The sequence below is a fragment of the Schistocerca serialis genome, chromosome 7, assembly GCF_023864345.2.
Source record: "Schistocerca serialis cubense isolate TAMUIC-IGC-003099 chromosome 7, iqSchSeri2.2, whole genome shotgun sequence".
NCBI classification, from domain to species: domain Eukaryota; kingdom Metazoa; phylum Arthropoda; class Insecta; order Orthoptera; family Acrididae; genus Schistocerca; species Schistocerca serialis.
In genome coordinates, this window is record NC_064644.1 from 298,360,818 (window position 1) to 298,384,269 (window position 23,452).

At 39.7% G+C, this 23,452-nt stretch overlaps 2 protein-coding genes across 4 annotated transcripts in view; both read left to right on the forward strand.

The window, feature by feature from the left end:
- LOC126412521 (vascular endothelial growth factor receptor kdr-like) overlaps positions 1-23,452 on the forward strand; it is an 864,770-nt gene that overhangs the window by 121,505 nt on the left and 719,813 nt on the right. The gene's annotated exons all lie outside the window — the stretch shown is intronic.
- LOC126412522 (vascular endothelial growth factor receptor 3-like) overlaps positions 1-23,452 on the forward strand; it is a 224,798-nt gene that overhangs the window by 55,419 nt on the left and 145,927 nt on the right. For all 3 annotated transcript variants that reach the window (XR_007575302.1, XM_050082159.1, XM_050082160.1), the window contains exons 4-5: positions 4,648-4,784; positions 12,615-12,786. Coding sequence is in view for 2 of the 3 variants with exons in the window: in XM_050082159.1 (XP_049938116.1) it covers positions 4,648-4,784; positions 12,615-12,786 (309 nt within the window). In the remaining variant the exon portion in view is untranslated. The remainder of the gene's footprint in view (positions 1-4,647; positions 4,785-12,614; positions 12,787-23,452) is intronic.

The window sequence follows — 23,452 nt, forward strand, 5'->3', positions numbered from 1 at the left end:
ATAGATAATTTAAGCTTGCTTTGAATAAGGCTCAGAGTTCATCAAATAAAAACAATATCTTAAAGCTAATGCTTTAATACAATTAATGCAGTTAATACAGTATGGCTAATTCTTTCAGTAAAAAAGTATGTAAATAGAGGGTTTTAATTGGGTTTTACACCCTAATAGTAATACAGTACTAAACTAGTACTAATATTTCGAAACTGAAAATTTAACATTATATATGTATTTAATTATCCATTTTATAAATATTTTTAATATTGCTCTAAATGCCATTATTAGGGCTAGAGTGTCTTTAGAAAGTTGCAAATGTCGACCATCTGACTGGATTACTGAATATGAAGTTGCTGATGACTGGTCGGATATCCAATTTATCCAAAACGTCTCAGTGGGCATGAAGAACAGCTAAGTTGTTAAATTGCTTCTGTCCCATTGTTGATTGGAGATATGACCTCAGACGTCTAAGGGCGCTAAATGACCGTTCTGCTGTTGCTGTCGTGATTGGAACTACATGAAGAAGCTTAATGCACTTCACTACTTCACATAACATTTCTTCAGCTTCAGGCTCTTGTGTAATGTACTTTCTTACATCATGCATGGTTTTTAAGACCAGTTGTTTTTTATAGCGATATCGGCCAACATATTCAAGTGTAAGCACAGTTTCTCAATGTCTGCATCATTTTTGAAAAACTTAGTTGATTTTTCCAGATTTGTTTCACCTCTGTTTACTAAAAGCAAGCACTCTTACTGCAATGACCTGTGCGAGTCCGGTTGAAGCAAACCGCTCAGTAATGCAAGATTGCACTGTTTCCCAAGCTTCAATGTAAATAGCTTTGTAGAATTCCTTTGGGGTTTTGAAAGAGTGCAGTGAGCTGGCTTTGTTGTTTTCATACTTCTTTGGTATACTTAGATTCCGAGGAAGGGAAGGCTCATCAACTTGTGAAGGTTTTTCTTTTAAACACAATTCCCAAAAGTGTTCAGAACTATCACATGTTACATTGAATATACAAATCAAGCCCTCATATATTTTTTCCAGATCAACACCACTTAGGTGAGCTTCACTGCATGGCAATAAAGATGTAAAAAGAAATGACTCTTGAATTGTATCATTGACTCAAGGTATCCTGCACATTTGTAACCTGCCTCTGTTTTGTCCTCTGCAGAAAATGTTTCAAAAAGCTTGAGAAGTTCTTCAAAGTTTTTCTGTATTCTTAAGATACTAGCTCGCATAGTCCATAGAGTTAGGCAAAGGGGTCATAGACCAGCTTGGCCATTGGCGCTCTCTCAGCGTACGCTTCTGAAATGTCCCATCCTTTTGTTGGATTCTGTTACGGTGTTTATCAAGTCCTTCGCTAAAGCCGTAATATCCCTCATTAGATGTAAGATGGTGGGGACTGTCTACAACTGCCAAGTCTAAACAGTGAGCAGTGCAGTGCACATAACGTGCTTTTGGTTGTACATCCAAAACTCTTTTTTAGTCCTTTGAACTTAGCTTTCATATTTGAGGCACCATCAGAACACTGTCTTTATAAGTTATGCATTGACAAATCAAGACAAGCAAAAACATCTTTTATAGTACTAAACGAGTTTGTGATTCAGTGTTGGGCATCTCATATAAGCCAATAAAGTCTTCATTGATGATTGAGTAATCATCGACAGTATGAATACAAAATGACACTTGTTTGTGAATTGAAGAATCAGTTGTTTCGTCAACCATAATAGAAAAATGTTCAGTCTTCTTGATTGAAGCCCATACCTTTCTCAAAACAGACTTTCCTAGTAGATCAATGATCTCATTTTGAATATGGTGGGATGTCCACTTTTTCCCTGAGCGCTAACTAATCTTTAAACTCAGGTATGTCATTCTTTGACTTCCAACAATTGAAAAAAATTTGAGTTTACATCTTCATGCTGGTCCTTGTCAGCATAGAAATTGCATGGTAGTAAAAATTGTCTCAAGAGCTAAAAGGCCTTTCTTCGTATCACTATCTAACTGTTCATTCAATTGGAAGGCCACACTTCGGTTAGTGATAGAACTTAGTTTCAGAACACCTTTGTGCGTAAATGTATTTTCATGGGGATATAATTTTTCCAAAGCCTTTCTCCTGTTAGAAAACCCTATGGAAGTAAATGCATCTTCTTTTTTTGAAGAAGATTGTAATAGATTTTTAGCATCTGCCTCGTTGCAGGTTTTGCAAAAAAGTTGTTCAGTAGATGCTTCATATTCTAGCTACTTATATTTGATCAACCAAGACTTCTGAAATGATCTTCCCTTACTGGATTGTCCAGGTTTCGGCTGTGAACGGTTCTCACCTGAAGGTGACAAAGCAATTCATGACACAATAATTGTTGGAGGTTGACTTGCAGTATCAACTACTTCTGAGCACACCTTTGTGGTAACAAATTTATCCATTCCAAACCTAATTCACAATGCACTAAGAGACTAAAGAAAACGAATAAAATATAGTCATATAAAATAGTCCACTAGACACTGAAGTCGGAACACTAAACACGTCTGCAGCATGCACTGAACGAAACTGTCCGCACGGAATGACTGCAACCGCAGGGTGGGCTTTATATAGCTACAGCATTATAATGTCTCGAAGCGTCAAGGCGACACGAGGCGGATTCCAGGCGCCTCTACTCCAGTCCTTTTGATGTCGCCACAGTTGCAGCACTGGCCCGCTGGCCTCAGACTTTACCCGAAGGTTCGCGCACCGGGACAAATTCTAAGTGTGCTTGCAGCTCCGTACCACTATCATGATTCATACCACTCATTTTCAATTAACCTGCTTATTACCGTAATAATTATTTGTTTTAACTCATTACTGAATATGTTTTAAATGGTAACTATAGTCAATCAAGGAAAATAAAAAATTCCAACACAATTTTGCACTTTCACAGAGCATAATATAACTAATAATTTTCTTAAATTAATGAGGGGCTCCGCCCTCCCCCACCCCCGAAACGAATTTTTGAGTAGGTTTGGGCCCCCTCAGACCCCAAGGAGTCAGCGTCTGTACGCATGTGGCTTCTTGTCTCTGTGAATAAGTTCCGGAGTGTAAATACAGAGATTCAATCCCTACAGTGTAGGAAAAAGGCAGATCGCAACTTACCGTAAAGAAGACATGTTAAGTTGTAAACAGGCACAATTAAGAAACACAAAGCTTTCGGTTACAGCCTTCATCAGTAAACTAGTTATTGTTATGGGGTCATTAGTTTAAATTGCACTTTTAACTATGGTTTTAAGTATGGGAATACTAGATAAGAATTTAATCAGGCTTATTTTCTTGGGCGGGGGGAGGGGGAGTGGGTGAGGAGTTTTGATATGCCAACTGATAAAAACGGCTTCTTAAAAAATTGAATAACAGTAGGTGGCAATCTGCTCATTATGAGATACATGGTAAATGCTTGATGCAACGTCATGTTTGACTGAAGTCGCCACAAATATAAATTTTTCTATTGTTTTGTGTTGTTTATGTGCTTGTGATTAGGATTTCACGTATTAAGAAGCAACTCTTCTGTAGTGTCTAAGCTGAAGACATTACATATCAGTTTTAAGCAGAATGAATTTGTGACCAGTTTTGAAGCTTCAAGGCTTTGTATTCATACATGTTAGACAAATAGTCAATGTCATATCCCTTTGGCAAGTATACTGGTTTATCATAAGGCAGCATGCTCGGGTGCAGTCGCTATGCAACTGACAAGTTAAGCTAAACTGCGGGTTGCAGTAAAACAATAGTTTTTACTCTCCACAATAAAATATTTATGTGGAGACATCACCACCTTTTCTATCATTACGGAAGCAACAAGAATTCATTCAGCTCTACTACAAAATCATTTTCTACTTTTGGTCCAGCTAATTTTCTGCGCTCCCACTCATTGGTAAGCTTGTTGTTCTTACCCCAAGTAGTATTATAGCAGGATATTGGCAGTTTATTTTGTCATTATCACAAGATTAACACTTTCACAGACAGAATCTTACTAGTTAGTTGAATTTTGCTTGTGTCTAACTTAAATCAGTTGTTGCAGAATATCTTTACTTTCAGCTTACTTCATTATAATTTTCTAATAATGTTGTACAATAACTGCCTAATCACTGCTTTTATCCAGTTGCACTTCATTTCTTAATTCCCATTCAAATATTTATCTCATATATTGCATCTGATGTTTTGTTCTGCATCTATTATTGTTTTGTCACTCCCTTCACTTGTGTGAAACTTTCTTTCTTCATAATAGTAAGACTAGAAAAAAGGAACCTGGCATTACAGTGATACTTAGTGCAACTACATGACATGCCAAAACTGTATCAGACCAGGACTGAAATGTGGCTCCTTGAATTTACATCCTTGCACATCATGGAGAAGCTCGTATCAGCTGCTATCCAGGCATGTCTCATTGCCCATCATCACATATTCAGTTCTGCCAGTAACTCTCCCCTTCTTTCCAAACCAAACAGAAACTCTCCTGGATATCCTGCAGCACCTGCACTCCTTTAAGGAAAAGTTCATTTATTTTCTTCGTTATATGCATATGTTACTTTCATTAGAAATATCTGTCTGTGATGGATAATGAACTCCCACATTTAACTGTCATGTTTTGCTTTGTACTACTTAATGAGTTACATGTATTATTTTGTTGCCACAGATACGAAGAACCTGCTTACATATAGTGACATAGTCTTTGCACCAATACATGGTACACAGTATAAGGACATTGTCATTCCTTGTAAACCAACACACCCTGAAGTGAAAGTGACCCTCTGCCGCAATGGTGATGAGAAAGTAAGTATTTCGTGGGTAAATGTGCAGTGTGAGTTTATTTGTGTATTTTAACTGTACAGGGTGTCCCAGGATGAAAGGTCAAAGCTAACAAGTGTGGTCAACATGGGCTCCAAAATGCGTACCTTGAGAGCTGTGACCACTTACTCATCTTTGCTACTGTGCTACACAGCTATTGAACAAGTGCTCACAGCTCTTAAGGTATGCATTTCAGAGCCCATGGTTTGTGTGATCGTTCCTGTCATATCCTGGAATATTGACTATTCTTTGTGGGTCATCCTGTATGCATGATTATTCATAAGTACCTCAAGATTTCAGATGATGACTGCATGTAAACTGAGAGATGCATGGAAGATACCGACATACTGGTGAATAGAGCATCTTTACAAATATTTAATTTTCATTACAGGTGTTTCAATAAGGGTCCTGTTTGTGTCAACATGTACATAAGCCATTACAGTTGCTGACACAAATTGCCTGGGAAAGTGTCTCAGCAGCTCTTTTTTGGAAACCTGTTCATTGGATTGCCTGCCTCCACATGCAAACTAATTTGATGCGACACTATGGAGCAGATGAATTGTCCACACCTTCTGACATTCTGCCTCCTAGTGCAACTAAAACACAGCACACATTAAGAAATCGAAATTTGGAGATAGGCTGTATACTGATAGTTGTCATTTTCCGTATGTGTTCTAGTTGTTGCGTAGATGTCATATGAAATTCTGAAGGTACTTGTAAATGGCCCCATATTCTGTGGATTTTTCTGTATACGTGTTTTCAACGGTATCTTTACAGAATAATGTGTTTTCATTAAAATACTTCTGGTGAATTCATTTTCATCTGGCCTACAAAAAATGATTCACAATTGTTTCTCCAAACAATGTTAAGTGGGAAGATCAGAAAGTAACACCAATAATTTTGTTACCAAAAAGTTTACCGATAACAGAGCAAAAATGAACGTACTTCTTTCACTTACATTCCTACATAGTCAACAACATTAATACTTTTCTCCCTTTGTGGTATCAGTTTCAATATGCCCTGTTTGTAAAAGACTGTTCGGTCAGAGTATAGTCATCTGCAGACCCTGATTTCACTTCCACATCTGTTGCAAAGCATTGGCCAATCAGTGTTTTCTTCATGGGACTAGACAGATGGTAGTCTGATGGTGCAAAGTCTGGACGGTATAGTGGTTGCTGGAACACCTCCCACCCAAATTTCTCATGAGCAGGAGCAGTGACTGGGAGGAGGCTGGGGGGGGGGGGGGGGGAGGGGGGGGGGGAGCATTGTCATGTAGAAGTTTGACACTAACAGTGTTAATGTCATGACTGCAGCATTCACAGTGATCTCATGTTCAACAAAGTCCACTAATAACACAGCGTGCATATCTCGGGACACTGTCACAAGCACTTTTGTAGTAATTAAGACCTGCATGCTGACAGTTTTCACCATCTGGGTCAAGATGAAGGGGTAATTCGTACCTTTCTTCACAGGGCCCATATCATTTAAGATCCTGTGTGTGTGCAGCTCAGTTAGCCTGTCATGAAGTCATCTTTCGTCAAAATGGATATAGTTAACAGGGTTGATCGTATTTTGTGGAAATACGATATGAAGTATGTTTTTTGACCACCATCTAAGATCAGGGTCCTTTTAGGGTTCATAAACGATGATCTTGGTGTGTGTGAGGTGGGTGTTTATGTATTCCTTGCAGTTGTACCCTGTCACATATTGCTCAGACTACAGGACTGTGGAGGAACAGTGTACTGAGAATAAGCGGGACACACACACAACAGCTGAGCAAATCTGTCATTGCAGAACATTGTCTTGGCACTGGTCATCCTATAGAATATAACAACACGGAGATTCTGGCATGCACTTCCAGCTGTTGGGAGAGAGTTATTATGGAAGCTGTTGAAATTAAATTAGAAGTAACTTTATAGATAGAGATGGTGGTTTTTGTTTAAATTGTTGCACTCACTTGTCAAAAAACAAATGGACAGTGTTTATGCTACCTCATTTGTTGATTATTTCATTATTGATTACTTCTGTGTGTGTGTGTGTGTGTGTGTGTGTGTGTGTGTGTGTGTGTGTGTGTGTGTGTGTGTGTGTCAACCGAAAGTACATAAAGACGGAATGCCAATGAGACCTGTTATCAACTTCAAGAAAGCCCCAACATACCGCATAGCCAAACACCTCCAAAAGTTAGTTACAAAACACTATAAAGTAGAAAACAACACAACAGTGATAAACACAGGAAACCTAATAGAAAATATACAGAACATACAGGTACCACACACAGCATCACTGATTTCATTCGATATAGAAAATATGTATACCTCCATCCCTATCACAGAAACAATAGAAATCATAGAACAAAATCTCTCATCCCACAGCAACCTCACCACAGACGCAATAAAAGAAATAACAGATATGCTCAGACTGACAACTGAACAAAACTACGCTCAGTTTGAGGAAGAATATTATCTACAAACTGATGGACTGCCCATGGGATCCCCAATATCAGGAACACTAGCAAACATTTTCATCAGTCACCTTGAAAATCAGATATTTGATAAGATAACCATAAATGAAAGTTTCAAAATCATATATTGGTACAGATACGTGGATGACATTATTTGTTTGGTAGACGAGCCAAGTGAAAAAATAGATGAACTCCATTCAGAAATAAACAAAGCTCATAAGAACATAAAATTCACACTTGAAAAAGAAAAAGAAAATCAAATAAATTTTCTTGACATTACAATTAAAAAAGAAAATGGAAAACATACATTTAACATCTTTAGAAAACCAACAGCCACGGACACAATAATACATTCCACATCCAACCACCCCCAAAGCCAGAAATTTGCAGCACTAAGACACATGTTACATAGATTAAACAGAATCCCACTCAGTAAGAGAAACTATGAACAAGAAATGAACACGATCATACAAATAGCTAGGAACAACGGGTATGACACACACGTGGTACACAGGCTCAATCAAAAAATAAAAACACAAATAAAAAAACAAACACAACATTTCCACAATACAAAAGAACTCACAAGCTGAAAACTTACAAACACACTCAACAAACACACACAATGACAACATCACACAGAAAAGAACCAGATGGTACACCATGACCTACACACATAAACTAACACACAGAGTTGGAAACATCCTAAAGAGACAGGGCTTCAAAATAGCATATAAGCCTGGGCAAACCCTTCAATCACACCTAAGCCAGCCAGCTACCAAGAGGGACAAATTCCAACAATCAGGAATATATAAACTTGAATGTCAAAGTTGTGATGCAGTATACATAGGCATGACATGCAGGAATTTTGAAACAAGATACAAAGAACATATCAGATGTTGGAAGTATGAAACAAACCATTCCACATTTGCAGAGCATTTAAAACACTACAACCATCATCCTACAAACATGGAACAAGAAATGAAAATAATGAGAATAAGCAACCATGACAAACATCTTATACAAATGCAAGAAAACTTCCACATTCAGAAAGCCATAGCAGAAAACAAACATGTGATAAATGAACAAACACACATCAGCACAGGCTCCTTACTACACTTAATAAAGGAAATGATAACATAAAAAAAAGTATATAACACCAAAATACACACACACACACACACACACACACACACACACACACACACACAGCCCCCCCCCCCCCCCTCCAAAAAAAAAAAAAAAAAAAAAATTGCATAACACCAAAATACAGACACACACATACACAGCACAAATATATATATATATATATATATATATATATATATATATATATATATATATATATATAAAATCACACCAAAAAACACACACACACATACACAGGACATAAACAAAAATAAATAATTAAATACAATAAAATAAAATAAAATAATATGACACCAAAAAACACACACACAAGCGCACACACAAATGCATACACGAACAGACCACTGATACTTCGATAGTTACACTCATAAGTTTGGCAGTAATATTCGATCTTTGGCAAAAACATTTGACAGTCGGCAACAGAAACCAAAACATTGCATTAAAAAAAGCGTTCAGTGCATAGTGCTGTGGAATGCAGAAAAAACAGCAAATAGGCGCTCATAGGAAGAAGAACAAGACCAAAAATGCAACAGGAGCGTAATATGTAAGAAACTGTCTACGCAACCTGTAAGTACAGTTCAAAACATTACTACTTAATAGGAAATACCAACCACCAGAACTGTTTATAACCTACAGGCACAGTGACAAAAAATGTAAATAAAATAGCTAACATATGTACATATTACAGGCCACTGATGATGCCTTGCAGAAAATAAAGGCGAAACGCGTATGGCACTAAAATTGTGTTTTATTCAGTTGCTGTCAGACGGTCCATAAGTGAAAATCATCAACATACCGTAGTATTACGCGCAACTGAGGAGGACAGGATCAAAAAATTGAAGATCTCAAATACCCAGATTCAGTTAAATAAATGAATGATGTTTTCACTATTATTTCATAATTGGCCCATCATGAAAATCAAGAGATCATTTAAAACAGAAGATTGAAAAGTATGCAGATTTATGTTAAATCCAATCATTTACATAAACAATTCCTTCCCTTCCCTTGCCTTTCCCCAATTCTGATATCCAATCTCTACATGCCCTAGTTCACACAATCTATGCCTATGCTCCTCTGGAGATGGATATCTCTCTCTCTCTCTCTCTCTCTCTCTCTCTCTCTCTCTCTCTCTCTCTCTCTCATGATATTTCATAACCCTGTCTTCAGCTTCCTCAACTCATCATCAAACCATTTCTTCCTGCCTTTCTTTATTCTCTGTAGCTTATTACTTGTAGCTGTGAGAATGACTCCTTTTTATTCTATTCCAGTACTCATTATTGGTCTTCTTGTGGTTTTTTTCCCATATTACTTAAAATATCTAAGTCAGTTGGAAACTTCAGCTTTGTATTTAATATTTTTTCTGTCCCTGTTCCATTTTCCAGTTCAGTCAGTCATGTGCCCAAGTCTGATTTTTATGTTTTAGCCGTGTCTTCAACCTGATTTTCATTTAATCAAAGAACTATTGTTACATCTGGTTTGTATTTTTGAATTCTGTGATCAAATTTTGGCATTAATTTTGCATTAATGTGCGTATACACCAGTTATCCACTTTTATAATTCTGCTTTGTCTATTAAATAGTTGTTGCTAGAGGCTATTATCTTTGAGTGTAAATCAAGGGGAAAAAATGTGAACTGATTGTAGTCATCTAATTTTGAGAAGATAAACATGTGGTAGAATAAATTCATACTTTGTGGTCTCATCATAGTGTGTAGTCACAGCTATCAACTCCAAAGACCACATCTTCCAAATCACCCCATCTGTCTTCTGTATGAGGAAAATCCATGCACAACATTTGTGGGTTTGAATAGTACTTGATCTCAAAATTGCTGGATTACATGTTTCTGGTGGCACTGTACAAAAGACAATGAATTTGACAGCAAGCTACGACAAAATAACTGTAGCAGATGGTAGATATGCCATGACTGACTCACATAGATATTTACGTACGGACAACTGTTGCTTTGTGAATGGTGCCTATATAAAGATGCACTGGTTGGAGAAATTAAGGAATCGTAAAATATATGACTATTATATAATTTTGTTGAACTGAAATCTATATAATTAGAAAATGGCAAAATAATAGGTACTGCGTTATTAGAGGGAAGTTCTAATGTGCACAAAGATTTTCATAGTTTGCCAAGAATTTTGAAAAAAGTGAAATTTTTTAATTGGAATAATTAATTAACTAATTATCCATGTGAAAGTATACCTTTTTGGGAACAGAAAAATGGGGATTACAAAACAATAACATTCCTTTTAGGAAAGAATTACTTTAAGACTGGGAATCCTGGAACATGAAAATTCTGAATGCAATCTTTTAAAATAGTAATTTCTCAGAAAATAGTAAAATTTTGCGCAATATAACTTCAATAAGAATTTTGTTTGTGTACGCATAGTATATGCATTAGTAATAAAGAGACCATAAAAGAAAAACAAGAAAAAAGAAATCGTCATAAGTGGTATTAGAAGGAATAGAGTAATCCCATATTCTGTGCTAACTAGTGACTGCAGCTCTGAGTCACTGCTCTTTTTATGTAATTCATAAACTCTCTTAAGTTTCCCATTCAGTAACGCATTGATCCCTGTTAGACACCAGCCAAATTGTCAGTGATTTGAAGGTGCTAGTAAGGGTGGAAAACTTGAGGTTCAGATTAGTGTAATTACTGTTAACTGCTTTAGTTCCAGATACAAGATCATCTAATAATGTAACTTCTGACAATATTGAATAGACAGCAAAGGATAATGAGTCTATAGTCTATAGTCATCTGACATTTAAGGGCCAAAATCACGACTTTGTGACAAGTACTGTCTGCAGGCAGCCACCACGCTGCTCCACACACTGTGGCAATAGAAAATCACTTTGAAGTGTTTTATCTTCAACAAGAATTGTGCATGAAATCTGAAATTGAAACATAGTATAGATGTCTATGGTGTCTGTAAACATGTCAAAAATCTGCTCTTTATTTTAATTAGGGCAGAAAATTTGTTCTGAAATGTGTGAAAATTTCTCTTATGTTGCTGGTGTTCTGGTGCTGCCTGTCTGTTCCATCCTCTGCCTTCGCCACTTCCACATCAGAGATCATTAATATCTGGTCATATAGACCAGTCATTGGATTACAGAAAGAGTATGAATTAAAAGTAGACAATGCTTCTGACATCGTGCACAGCACACTGTTGTTACAGTGGCCAATACAGTTATGTGATACGAACATGTCATGTCCATGTATGGACACATGCATTCCACGGCCCTGTATTGGCCATCATAAACACAACACAGTGCACAGTATCACTGCACCATCTATTTTTAATTCTTACTCATATCATGTAATCATGTGACTGGTACTGTATATATGACCAGACATTCATTGTAATATTTTGACAATGACATACCATTCAGAAATGTCAGACATTTTATGATCTTTCATTTTCACATTTGTTAATGGCTATAAAGCTAAAACATACAATGCTGAATAAATGGATATTAACATGTACAGTCAAATGGTGGAAATTCCAATGAAGAAGCATTACATGACTTTGGTTCCCAACAGAGAAAAATCATTAACAAAATGACAGTTCATCAAAAGACGTCTAGCAAAACCTAACATTTTTTTCCCCCCTGTGATGATATAAAATTAAATTTGAATGCAGCCCAAAAGCACATAGGGTGGCACAGAGCTACTGAAGTTTTGTACCAAATGTCACTATACTAAAATTTGTTAATAGTCAGTTATTTGTTACGATGTTCAGTAACTATTATCTTTTAAGGTTGTTTAATGTTCGTTTATGACCTCTAAACATACTGCACTTCATGAAAGTGATAGTAAAGTTATTACACAGTTGTTAGACTGTTTGTTAGCTATGTTAGTCTCTTGTAAATTCAGTGATTCTCTCAGGACACAAAACAAAAATAAATACATTTTTGTATGTAAGTTCTAATAAAATCAAAATAGTCTTCAAACATTGCATGAAATATAGTTGAGTAACTTGTTCATCTTTATATGTTGTTATTTTTGTGTTTTAATATATTTCCATCATTATTGAACTTTTAAAGGGAGTTTGCAACATCTATTAATTTCACTCAGTTACTAATGGAATCTTATGTTTAACTGTTCATTACATTTGTTTTTATTTTTTAATAAATTTAAAAAGTTTTAATTCTTCAGACGTCTTTCAAATATGGTAATATTGCTTTTATTTAATACTCAAGCTGCATATTGGTGAAAATGATGACCTTGGAGTCATCAGATATGACCAGAAGGTGGGCTTCATTATGGAAAATGTCCAGGTGATAAACAATGGATACTATAGTTGCTGCGTACTTCCTGGTGGTGTCTGCAGTGAAGACGAATGTCCTCGTCAATATTCTCTTGAGGTGCTAAGTATGTAGTGAACTCTGAGTGTTGATATTGTTTTTAATGGTTGCACTGCTATTAAAATATAGAAACTTGTATTCGATATTCTATATAATATATGTTCACTAGGTTTGATAGTTGTAGCAACAGTAATAGTTTTTAAATTTGCAGTTAAATTCCCTTTGTCACATCAGAATCATAAAGGAGATATAAAATGAGCAAAAAGCAATTAGTGCCCAACACAGTACTATTATTATGAAATATGAGATACGTTATTTTATAGAATGCTATACATTGTTTTAAACTGAGTCTCTTCTATTTGGGGTGTGCAGTGCACAATTTTCTGGTTGTATTTTAGCCAAAAACACACAATGTCATTGTCAGTTGAGGGTTGAGAGAGGATATGACAATTCACTACAGCATGTAGCCAACTTGCAACTGGATAGAAAACAGTGGCAATTAAAATGAATGCACAGACAAGATGATGGTGTCAGAGACTTGCAAAAGACCAATATCTATCACAGAAATACATGATGCTATTGTATGGCTTACCATTTTCCTACTTTTATCTCCCAGTGTTACCGAAATTGTCAGTGTATTCGTTTGTATATTACTGTGGGGGTGAATTAGATATTGCAGGTCTAAAACCTCAACCTATCTTACATATTGTAATTAATGGATATCAATTTCTATTTTTCAAAAGTATTTTACAGAATAATGTCATAACTCACTGTTGATGTAACCACCGTAACAAATCTAAAACAGTACCAAAGCCATCAAAGTTTTTGTAATTTTGACTGTTTATGTGGGATATTTTCTTAAGCAGACTAATACAACTTCTGCATAATTTCAAGTCTCTGGATCATGTCCTCTGAATACATAGATTTATGAAAAATACTGACCACAGCTCAAAGGAGGAAAAATAAATGTGTCTGAGGGGAAACAATAAATCTTTGATTTGTGCCATTGTCAAATATTAATTAGCCACTGTTGCAGTTTGCCTTTGTAGTGTAAATAGTGGACGAGGGGGTTGTATTTGAAACTGCTGCTCCCTGTTGCTAGACACATTGCATGAAGTCCTTCAGTAGTCTGCAGCTGTAACATTTGCTGTGAAACACTGACTCTGACATTGGATTTCCTATATCTTCCAAATTGACAGGAATTCTTCTTCTATCACATCATCACACAGTTGTTACCTTCATTGAGGACTTATCCTCTCACTCAATTGTCTATCACAGTAAAATTCTTTCCACACTCATAATGTTGATGCCTTAATTTTTAATACCTGTGATTGTTGTTTGGACTTTTCCACATGCTGAAACTGTCCTCCTGACAACCATTTCCTTTTGGACTACATGTCTTTCTTGCAGCCATTTCACTTTAGCTCATTGGACTTCCTATTGACTTCATTCATAAGTCACATATTATTGTATACCCTTCTTTATCTGAAACCTTTTTTTGTGTTCTCCTCTTTCTTCAATGAACTGAGGTACTTCTCTTGTCAGACAAGGTTCCTTCAGTTACTTTCCTGCTAACTATGTGTCATATGCAGGAAAAGCAACCATTCACTTAAAGTAGATTGGTGCATGGAGCAAAGAAACACACAACAGAAAACAGCATTCACACTAGCTTTTGTGCACTAGCTCTTTTTCTAGCAATAGCACTTACATTCACACAGACACAAACACAACCACACGAACACCTAAATGCACACTCCTGTGGCCATGGCAAGACTAATTATTTTTCTTGTAACTGTATTAGTCTGCCTAACATCTGGGATTGCCCTTTTTAGGGCTATCTATTAATCTATAACTGAATTGTCTACTGTGGTATTCCTTATCATTGTGTCTACAACTGTAGGGAATTTCAAACACACTTCATTTTTCCTCATTATTTATGTATCCCACTGCTTCACACTTTACTTCTTCCTTCTGTGATTCCTGAAGTTTAAGAGACTCATCAGGAAGAATCAAACTTTTGAAAATAAATTGGCAAGGAGTTAGCTGCTGAACAGTGTATTTGTCTGTACTATCTGACATTTATTGCTGGACTAATTAGTCTTTCCCTCTGTCATTCCTTGTGCCAAGCCATTATTCCCCAAAACCTCTACCTTCTATTTCTTTTACTACAGTGTTGCAACCAACCCCCCTGCTGATAGACAGTGCTATATCATAGCCTGGAATTTTAGTGACACATTTAAACACACACTGCATCATAAAAGCTAAAACTGCATGGTAATTTCAAAAACATATAATGGAAAAGTCTTCGATGAGTATTTTGATGTGTATTACACACACATTATACATTAAGCTACAAAATATGCAATCTGGTGCCTACTATGTAACTTTTGTCAAATGTTTAACAGCTATTCAAATGGTGCATTTTATTTTTCTGGCTGGAAAAAAAAAATCTCAGGTTGTTCCATAAGGCTCCATATTAGGCTCAGTCCTGTTTCTCTTCTGTGTTAATGACTTACCATTAAATATCAGGTCCCTATCAATTCTGTTCACAGATGAAACTTCTGTCTTCGTTGAAGGTCAGGATTCGGAAAAAAATTCCCAAATCTGTGATCAGTACCTTAGAAACTTGGTTTCAGCTAAATGAGTTGAATCTAAACATACGTAAGACTCACATGATGCATCTAAAAACCAAACGGTCAAAATGTGAGCAGATTAAGGTTGTACACAACAACCAAGATATAGAAGAAGTTGACTCAGTCAAATTTTTAGGTTTAAATGTAGATAAAAATTTGAGCTGGCAGGCACACATTGAATACTTAGCAAACAAACTGAGCAACTTTGCATTTGCAATCCAAATACTGTCAACTGCAACTGACTTGTACACATAAAAAGTAGCATATTATATTCAAGCTACTTTAAATCCATTATTAGGTGTGGTGTTTTTTTTTTTTTTTTACAGTGTAGATACTAAAAATACAGAAGGAATCATTGAAAATATGTGCACTGCTAATCACAAAGAACCATGGCAACCATTATTTAGAAAACTTAAAATATTAACTCTGCCATCCTTATACATAAGAGATTGTTACACTTTTGTATACCAGACATGAATTATTTGAAGGAAACCAAGCTAGAAACGAAGAAAATTTTATGCTACCCACCCACTGCCTCAGACTGTGTGCCCAGGGACCTCAATACATGGGAATGAAAATTTTTAATAAATTAAAAGGGAACAAATTGATGCAGATGAATTTAGGTCCACTTACAAGAAAGCTGTATGAGGTACTGACACTGAAGTGTTACTACTCAGTGAATGAATTCATACAGGACAAACTGGAAATTTTAGCTGGATACAGTGCATTACATATTCCAAGAAATATCCTTATAGTGTTGTTATTTATTGTACTGCTATTATTTATTAGTGTAAAAATCATTGTAAGCGTATTATTAATTTTTGACATGTCTTTTGTACGCAAACCAAATGGATTGCAAATGTATGTCATGAGATGAATAAAACACAATTCACTCACAATTCATAGAGGAAAAGTCATTTTATATGCCTCAAATGTGATGCATCTTTTGCATGTTTGTGAAGTTTTGAACAATTCCAACAGATGTTAAGGATTTAGTGAGCCATAAAAAATGGCTCCAAAGAAGGTATGAACATGCCTAAACATTTCTGTGCATTTGATAAGAGTACTGTTAGGTGACCCCGTGCAGGTTCGGGGGTAAGAATATGCCCACTGTATTACTGCCTGTCGTAAGAGGTGACTAAAAGGAGTCTCTCACATTATGTGATGATCCCCTGTAGGGTTTGACCTCCTTATTTCCAAATTTTCCGAAGAGCGAACCAATTGAGGAAGGGTGCCTTACATGGTGCATTGTGTCCATAGTGCATTGAGATCTTTAGCCTGCTTCCTTGTCGTCGCATTGCAGTCCCGCTCGTTCTCCATCTCTTCGGCGAGGATACATTCCTGGGTGCAATTTCCGCCATGCACTGTGCAGTGTCGCTTTCTGCGGAGGCGACAACCGTGGACGTCTTAGCACCTAAAATCCAGCATGGTAGCCAGTCCGTTGTGGTGGGGGCACCATGTACCCTGTTGGTTGTAGCCCCCTGACAACACAGGGATCACTATGCTGATGCCGGCGCCGTTAACTCCCCACATGTGCCAAGGAGTAGATGCCTATCCCCCTGGAGCATCGGAACTCCCAGCAATGGCGATCCTGCCTGTGGCCCTTGCTGAGGCTGGGTGGTGCCCGTGGGGAGGGCCCTTGGTCGGAGTGGATGGTATTGGCGGGTGACCCACAATGAAGCGTGGTACATCATCTCTTGCTAGTGGCCAGCCGCCAGCAGTCTCTAAGCATTCTAGGGCTCAATTCAATGCTCAGACATATGATCCAAAATCGTTCCCCTCCCTGGCCACGCTGTGGGAGGAGCGAAAGGCTAAGGATGGCAGCAAGACTTATTTGTCCTGGTTCCTAGTTTGTACGAGAGCTGATGGGGAGTCTTTCATGGCGACGAAGCCTCAGTTCTTTGTAGAGCAATTAGAGGACAAGTTTGGAGAGATGGAGGGCTTGTCAAAAATGCACTCTGGGGCTGTTTTAATACAAACAGCATCCTCTGCCCAGTCACGAAGGTTACTTGCTTATGACAAGTTGGGGGATGTTTCAGTTACCATCACGCCCCATAAGACTTTAAAGTGGTCCAGGGTATTACATTCCATAGGGATCTTCTTTTGCAGTCTGATGACGAGCTGCTCGCCAATCTAGAGCGGCGAGCTATTCGTCCCGCGCATTCATGCGGGTCTGAAGGAAAATCAGGTTGCTACTGGTGCCTTCGTCTTGGCCTTGGAGGTTGGTACATTACCGTAGAAAGTCAAGGTGACGGTCCACGGGTGTGACATCAAACCCTATATCCCACCCCCGATGCAGTGCTTTAAGTGCTGGAAGTTCAGCCATATGTCTCTCCACTGTACTTCCAGCCTCACATGCCGAGATTGCGGATGCCCATCACATCCCAATAGTCCATGTGCCCCACCTCCGATCTGTGTCCACTGCAGAGAGCATCATTCACCTTGCTCACCAGACTGCAGGATCTTGCAGAAAGAGCGGAATATAAGTCACTGGACCGACTGACCTATACTGAGACTAATAGGAAATATGAAAGACTCCATCCTGTGTGCATGACTTCCTCATACGACAACAGTGATAGCCCCATCTGTTGCACCAATTACGGTCGGCTCTCAGAGTCTTAAGACGACACCTGCCCCCTTGATGGTGAAGAGGGCACTTCCCTCCCTGTTGCTCCCACACCATGTACTTCAGGGGCAGCCCCCTCCCCCCCCCCCCCCCCCCCCCAACCATTGAGGACATCCATCTCCACTACTAAGCCAGAGAAGCGTAAGTCGTCTTTGGCTTCTCTCACTAGGAAGGGGTCCCTGGCGTCACTCCATTCCCAGGTTCCTACCAGTGGCAAAAGCAGACACCCACCATTGGATGCTGAAGAAGCCCCAGGTAGCTGGTGGTAGGGCTTCGTGTTCCTCTTCAGTCTTCTAGACTGAATCAAAGAAGCCCTGCCAGCTACAGCAACCCAAGCATCAGTGTGAGAAATTGAAAAAGACCTTTAAGACGAAGGAAATTGTGGTGGCACCCCCCACCACCATCGTTACCTACCAGCTCTGTGTCTGAGGATGGGGTGGAGATTCTGGTGTCCGCTGAGGACCTAGAGCTTGCTAGTCAATCAGCCACGATGGATGTCACTCCCATAGGTACTCAGTCGGTGGCAGCAGGTGACCCAGTGCCGTAATCTGTCTCCTTGGTCCCGTCACGCCTTTTTCGGCCATGGACAATGTCATTCTCCAGTGGAACTGCAATTATTTTTTCCACCACCTTGCTGAGCTCCGACAACTTCTCAGCCTTCACCCTTTCCTGCTCTACATTGCTCTACAGGAAACTTAGTTTCTGGTGATTCGAACCCCCGCCCTCCATGTCCCTCTTCACCAAACACCTTTAGAGGCTGTCGCTGTTTGGGTGTGGACGCCACCAAAGGCTGTTACTGTCTGCAGTCTCTATCTTCCACCGGATGGTGATGTCCCGCAGCATGTCCTGGCTGCGCTAGTAGCCCAATTGTTGCCCCCTTTCCTGTTACTGGGCGACTTCAATGCCCATAACCTTCTGTGGGGTGGATCAGTGGCAACAGGTTGAGCCAGTGCCGTTGAGCAATTGTTGGCACAGATTGACCTTTCTCTTTCAAATAATGATGCCTTCACATATTTCAGTGTGATGCATGGCACGTACTGAGCCATCGACGTTTTGATCTGTAGCCCTAGCTTATTACCATCTACCCAATGGAGTGAGCATGACGACTTGTGCGGTAGTGACCACTTTCTGATCTTTTTGTCACTGCCACAGCATCACTCTTCTGGGGGCCCTGCAGATGGGGTATGAATAAGGCTGACTGGGACGTGTTCACCTCCATTGACACCATTGAGCCTCTTTCCAGTGACACCATTGATGCGGTGATTCACTCAATCACCACCAGCATCGTTACTACCGCAGAATCTGCAATTCTGTGTTCTTCTGAGTCCCCTCGGCCTTGGTGGTCACCTGAGATCGCTGAGGTGATTAGCGATCACAGGCAGGCCCTCAAGCATCAAAAGCAGCATCCATCATAAGAACATCTCATTGCCTTTAAATGGCTTCGTGTGCAAGCCTGCCGCCACATTCGCCAACACAAGCAGGAGTGCTGGGAAAAGTATGTCTCCACCATTGGCCTCCATACCTCTCCATCGCAGGTTTGGGCCAAGATTCGGTGACTCTATGGCTATCGGACCCCCGTCAGCGTACCTTCACTTTCATTGAATGGAGCACTCTGTACTGACTCGAACACAATTGCACACCGCTTAACGGAGCATTTTGCTCAGAGTTCCACTTCTGCGATTTACCTGCAGCCCTTTTGCTCCCTGAATGAGCAGTTGGAATGATGGGGCTTTTCATTCCACACGCGCCACCCTGAATCGTACAATGCTCTGCTCAGTGAGTGGGAATTCCAAAGTGCCCTAGCCGCTTGCCCTGATACAGCTCACGGGCCAGATCGCATCCAGCCAGTGATGCCTCCTAGACCTTTTCAACCGTATCTGGGTTGAGTTCCCATTGCAATGGCGGGGAAACATCATAATCCCCATATTGAAACCTGGAAATAACTCACTGGAGGTGAACAGCTACCGCCCCATTAGCCTCACCAACGTTCTTTGCAAGTTGCTCGAACGCATGGAAAGACGGAGGTTGAGTTGGCTACTTGTGTCTCAGGGCCTTCTGGCTCCGTCTCAGTGGGTTCCGTAAGGGCTGCTCTGTCACCGATAATCTGGTCTGTGTGGAGTCTGCTGTCTGTAAGGCCTTTGCCTGCCACCAGCATCTGGCTGCCATCCTTTTTGATTTGCAGAAGGCGTACGATACGACATTGCGATATCACGTCCTCTCCACGCTTCATGGGTGGGGTCTTCAGGGTCTGCTCTTGATTTTCATACAAAATTTTCGGTCACTTCATTCCTTCTGCGTGCAAGTTGCAGCCTTCCATAGTTCTGCCTGAGTTCAGGAGAATGGGGTCCTGTAAGGATCTGTCTTGAGTGTTTGCCTCTTTTTAGTTGCAATTAATGGGCTCGCTGCAGCGGTGGAAACGTCTGTCTCGGCTTCCTAGTATGCTGATGACTTATGCCTGTACTATAGCTCCACTGGCATTGCAGCTGCTGAATGGCAGCTGCAGGGTGCTATCCACAAGGCGCAGTCTTGGACTGTAGCGCATGGCTTCCAGTTTTCGGCTGCCAAGACCTGCGTTATGCATTTCTGCCGGCGTTGCACTGTTCACCCTGAGCCACGGCTTTATCTTGACTGCGAACCTCTTGTTGTGGCCGCTTCGTGGTCTTTGTGTGGACCCTGAGTCATGTCGGCATCCCGGGAAATGAACGGGTAGACACACTGGCCAAACAGGCTGTCAGTGCCCCGGCCTTGGAGATTGGCCTTTCACAGTCAGTTTTGTTGCAGAAGGTACTTGGTGCCTGGGGTGATGAATGGCGCACCCTGCCTTTACCCAACAAACTTAGTCGTCAAGGAGGCTACAGGTGTGTTGCTCTCCTCCTTGCGAGCCTCCCACAAGGACTCAGTTGTTCTCTGCCAGCTACGCATTGGCCACACCTGGCTGACGCGTGGTCATCTCTTGCAACGTGAGGACCCACCTCTCTGTTGCTGTGGATCAGTGTTGACAGTGGTTCATATCTTGTGGGCCTGTCCATTTTTAACTGTGCTCAGGCAGACGTTTGCGCTGCCAGGTACACTCTTTGAACTTGCATCGGATGTCGCTGCAATGGCAGACCTAGTTTTGAGTTTTTTTCATGCAGGGGGCTTTTATCGCTCGATCTAAGGGTTTGTGGTTTTTTTTTTTTTTTTTTTTTGTCTGGCCTTTGGCCTATGGTTTTAGATTGTGGTTTTTAGTGTTTTTCTTGGTGGTTGACTTTTCTTTTTTGTTTTCATGGTCAGCCAACCACTGTCATACTGTGTGCTTTTGATTCCTTTTGTCGGTGTATTTGTGGTTCTATGTTGTCCCTTGTCATCTCAGTTGCTTTTCTCTCTCTTTGTTTCCCCCCTTGTAGGATTTTATGGCCTTGGAACAAGGGACCGATGGCCTTTGTAGTCTGGTCGCTTCAACCCCCACAAACCAACCAACCAAGTATTGGGTGATGGGCAAAGAGATTTAAAGTGCCAATAAGTGGAGGAAGTGAGCTCTACAATGGACTCGTTTGGGACACTCTGTCATAACCACTGCTACCAACATGGTGAATGTGTGGATGCCGTTATTCATGGAGACCACCATCTAACAATTAGATAAGTTTGCTCTACAGCTATTGGCGAGCATTGGAAGTGTGTGCTTTGTTGAAAACTCTTTGATATTCAAAGGTGTACTGAGGATGGGTTTCTGGAACTCATAACAGACCACAAGATTAAAAGAAAAATCATGTCATCTGAACTACTCAAGTAGTTTGAGGCCAATGGGAAGGCTTTCCTGTCAGTGGTCATTACAGGTGCCAAAACGAGCGTGCATAACTTTAATCTGGAAATAAATGCCTGCCTCTAGAGTGATACCACACATGATTACGAAACATGGAGTAGTTCAAGGCTGCTCCATTTGGTGGCAAAGTCATGATGACACTATTTTGCTATAGCATGGTGTCATTCTCATAGATGTCACCAAGAGGATCACTCATTAATTCAGGGGCCCATGTGAAGATGAAAAAAATGCAAGAACCATTTCTGACTTGTTTGGTCTGATGAGAATTGGAAAAAATCTTCCGCCAACACAACAGTCCACACCCTTATGCAATTCTCTGGTTATGGGAACACATCACCAAATTGTGTTGGAAATCATTGCCTCATCCATCCTAAAGCCCTTGGATTTCCATCTTCGTCAGTCATGTAGAGGTTCTCCATGAGGGACCAGCCATCATGATGATGATGATGATGATATGATGATGATGATGATGATGATGATGATGATGATGATGATGATGATGATGATGATGATGATGATGATAGATAGATAGATATTGTAACCAAGTCTAATCCTTAATAACAGATATGTCGTGAGAAAAAAAATCTGTTCCACATTATTTATTGAATGACCCTAGTACCATGCATAATGTGGAATTCAAATGTGTTCTCACATCCTGACTTACTCCTCCTCCTCCTCCTCCTCCTCCTCCTCCTCCTCCTCCACCACCACCCCCACCACCCCTCCCACCCTAAAATGATCACTGGTATTATGTACAAGGTCCACAAAATTTTTCTACACATACCTTTTACTTATTGTACATGATCTCTTTTGAAATACTCTCACCAACAATTGATACCCCCACTCCCAATGCCGTTTCTGCTTCCGGACCAGACATGGTACGCCTCTTGCTGGATTGTGCGAAGTGCTGCCTCCAATTTCCTTTTATCTCCTCTATCGCTGCAAGTCTTCATCCTTTCATCAGGGTTTTCAACTTTGGAAATTAAAAAAAGTAGTTCATACAAGCCAGATCTGGAGACTGTAGGGTGAGGTAGCACAGTGATTTTGTTTTTTTGATCAGTAGTCATGCTTGATTCGTGATCATCCAACTAAAGTATTACATTCATCTGCACTCTCTCGGGCAGCCAGTTTTCGAATGGCACACACAATTTCCGTGACATTGCTGACATTAGCGTTGTTGATAGACATCAAATGGTAATCATTAACTTCAGTCCGTCCATTTTTAAACCATGTGAACCATTTGTAACACAAAGTACAGCATATGCACACATCACCGTAGGTCTCCTGCATCATTTAGTGTGTGTCTGTAAAGGTTTTCTCGAGTTTTGCATAAAATTTAATGCAGATGCATTTCTCCTTTAGTGCAGCATGATATTCTACTGAATACAGCTCTGTACAATAACTAACAGACATACAACAGTGAAACATCTGACAGTTACACATTAAACACAGGCGTGTTCAGGAATGCCAACCACATTTTGCTCCTACACACCATTGGTATGAAGTTATGAATGTTCTGGAATTTTATGAACAGACCTCATACTAGGAATTACTCTAATTTTCATAGTATGATGTTGTCTGAATTATATATAAGAAATATTTATAGAATCTTGGTTTTGTTCAGTTCATTTGAGAGGAACGTGTCAAAAATAATGCTCACTAATATTGAAAA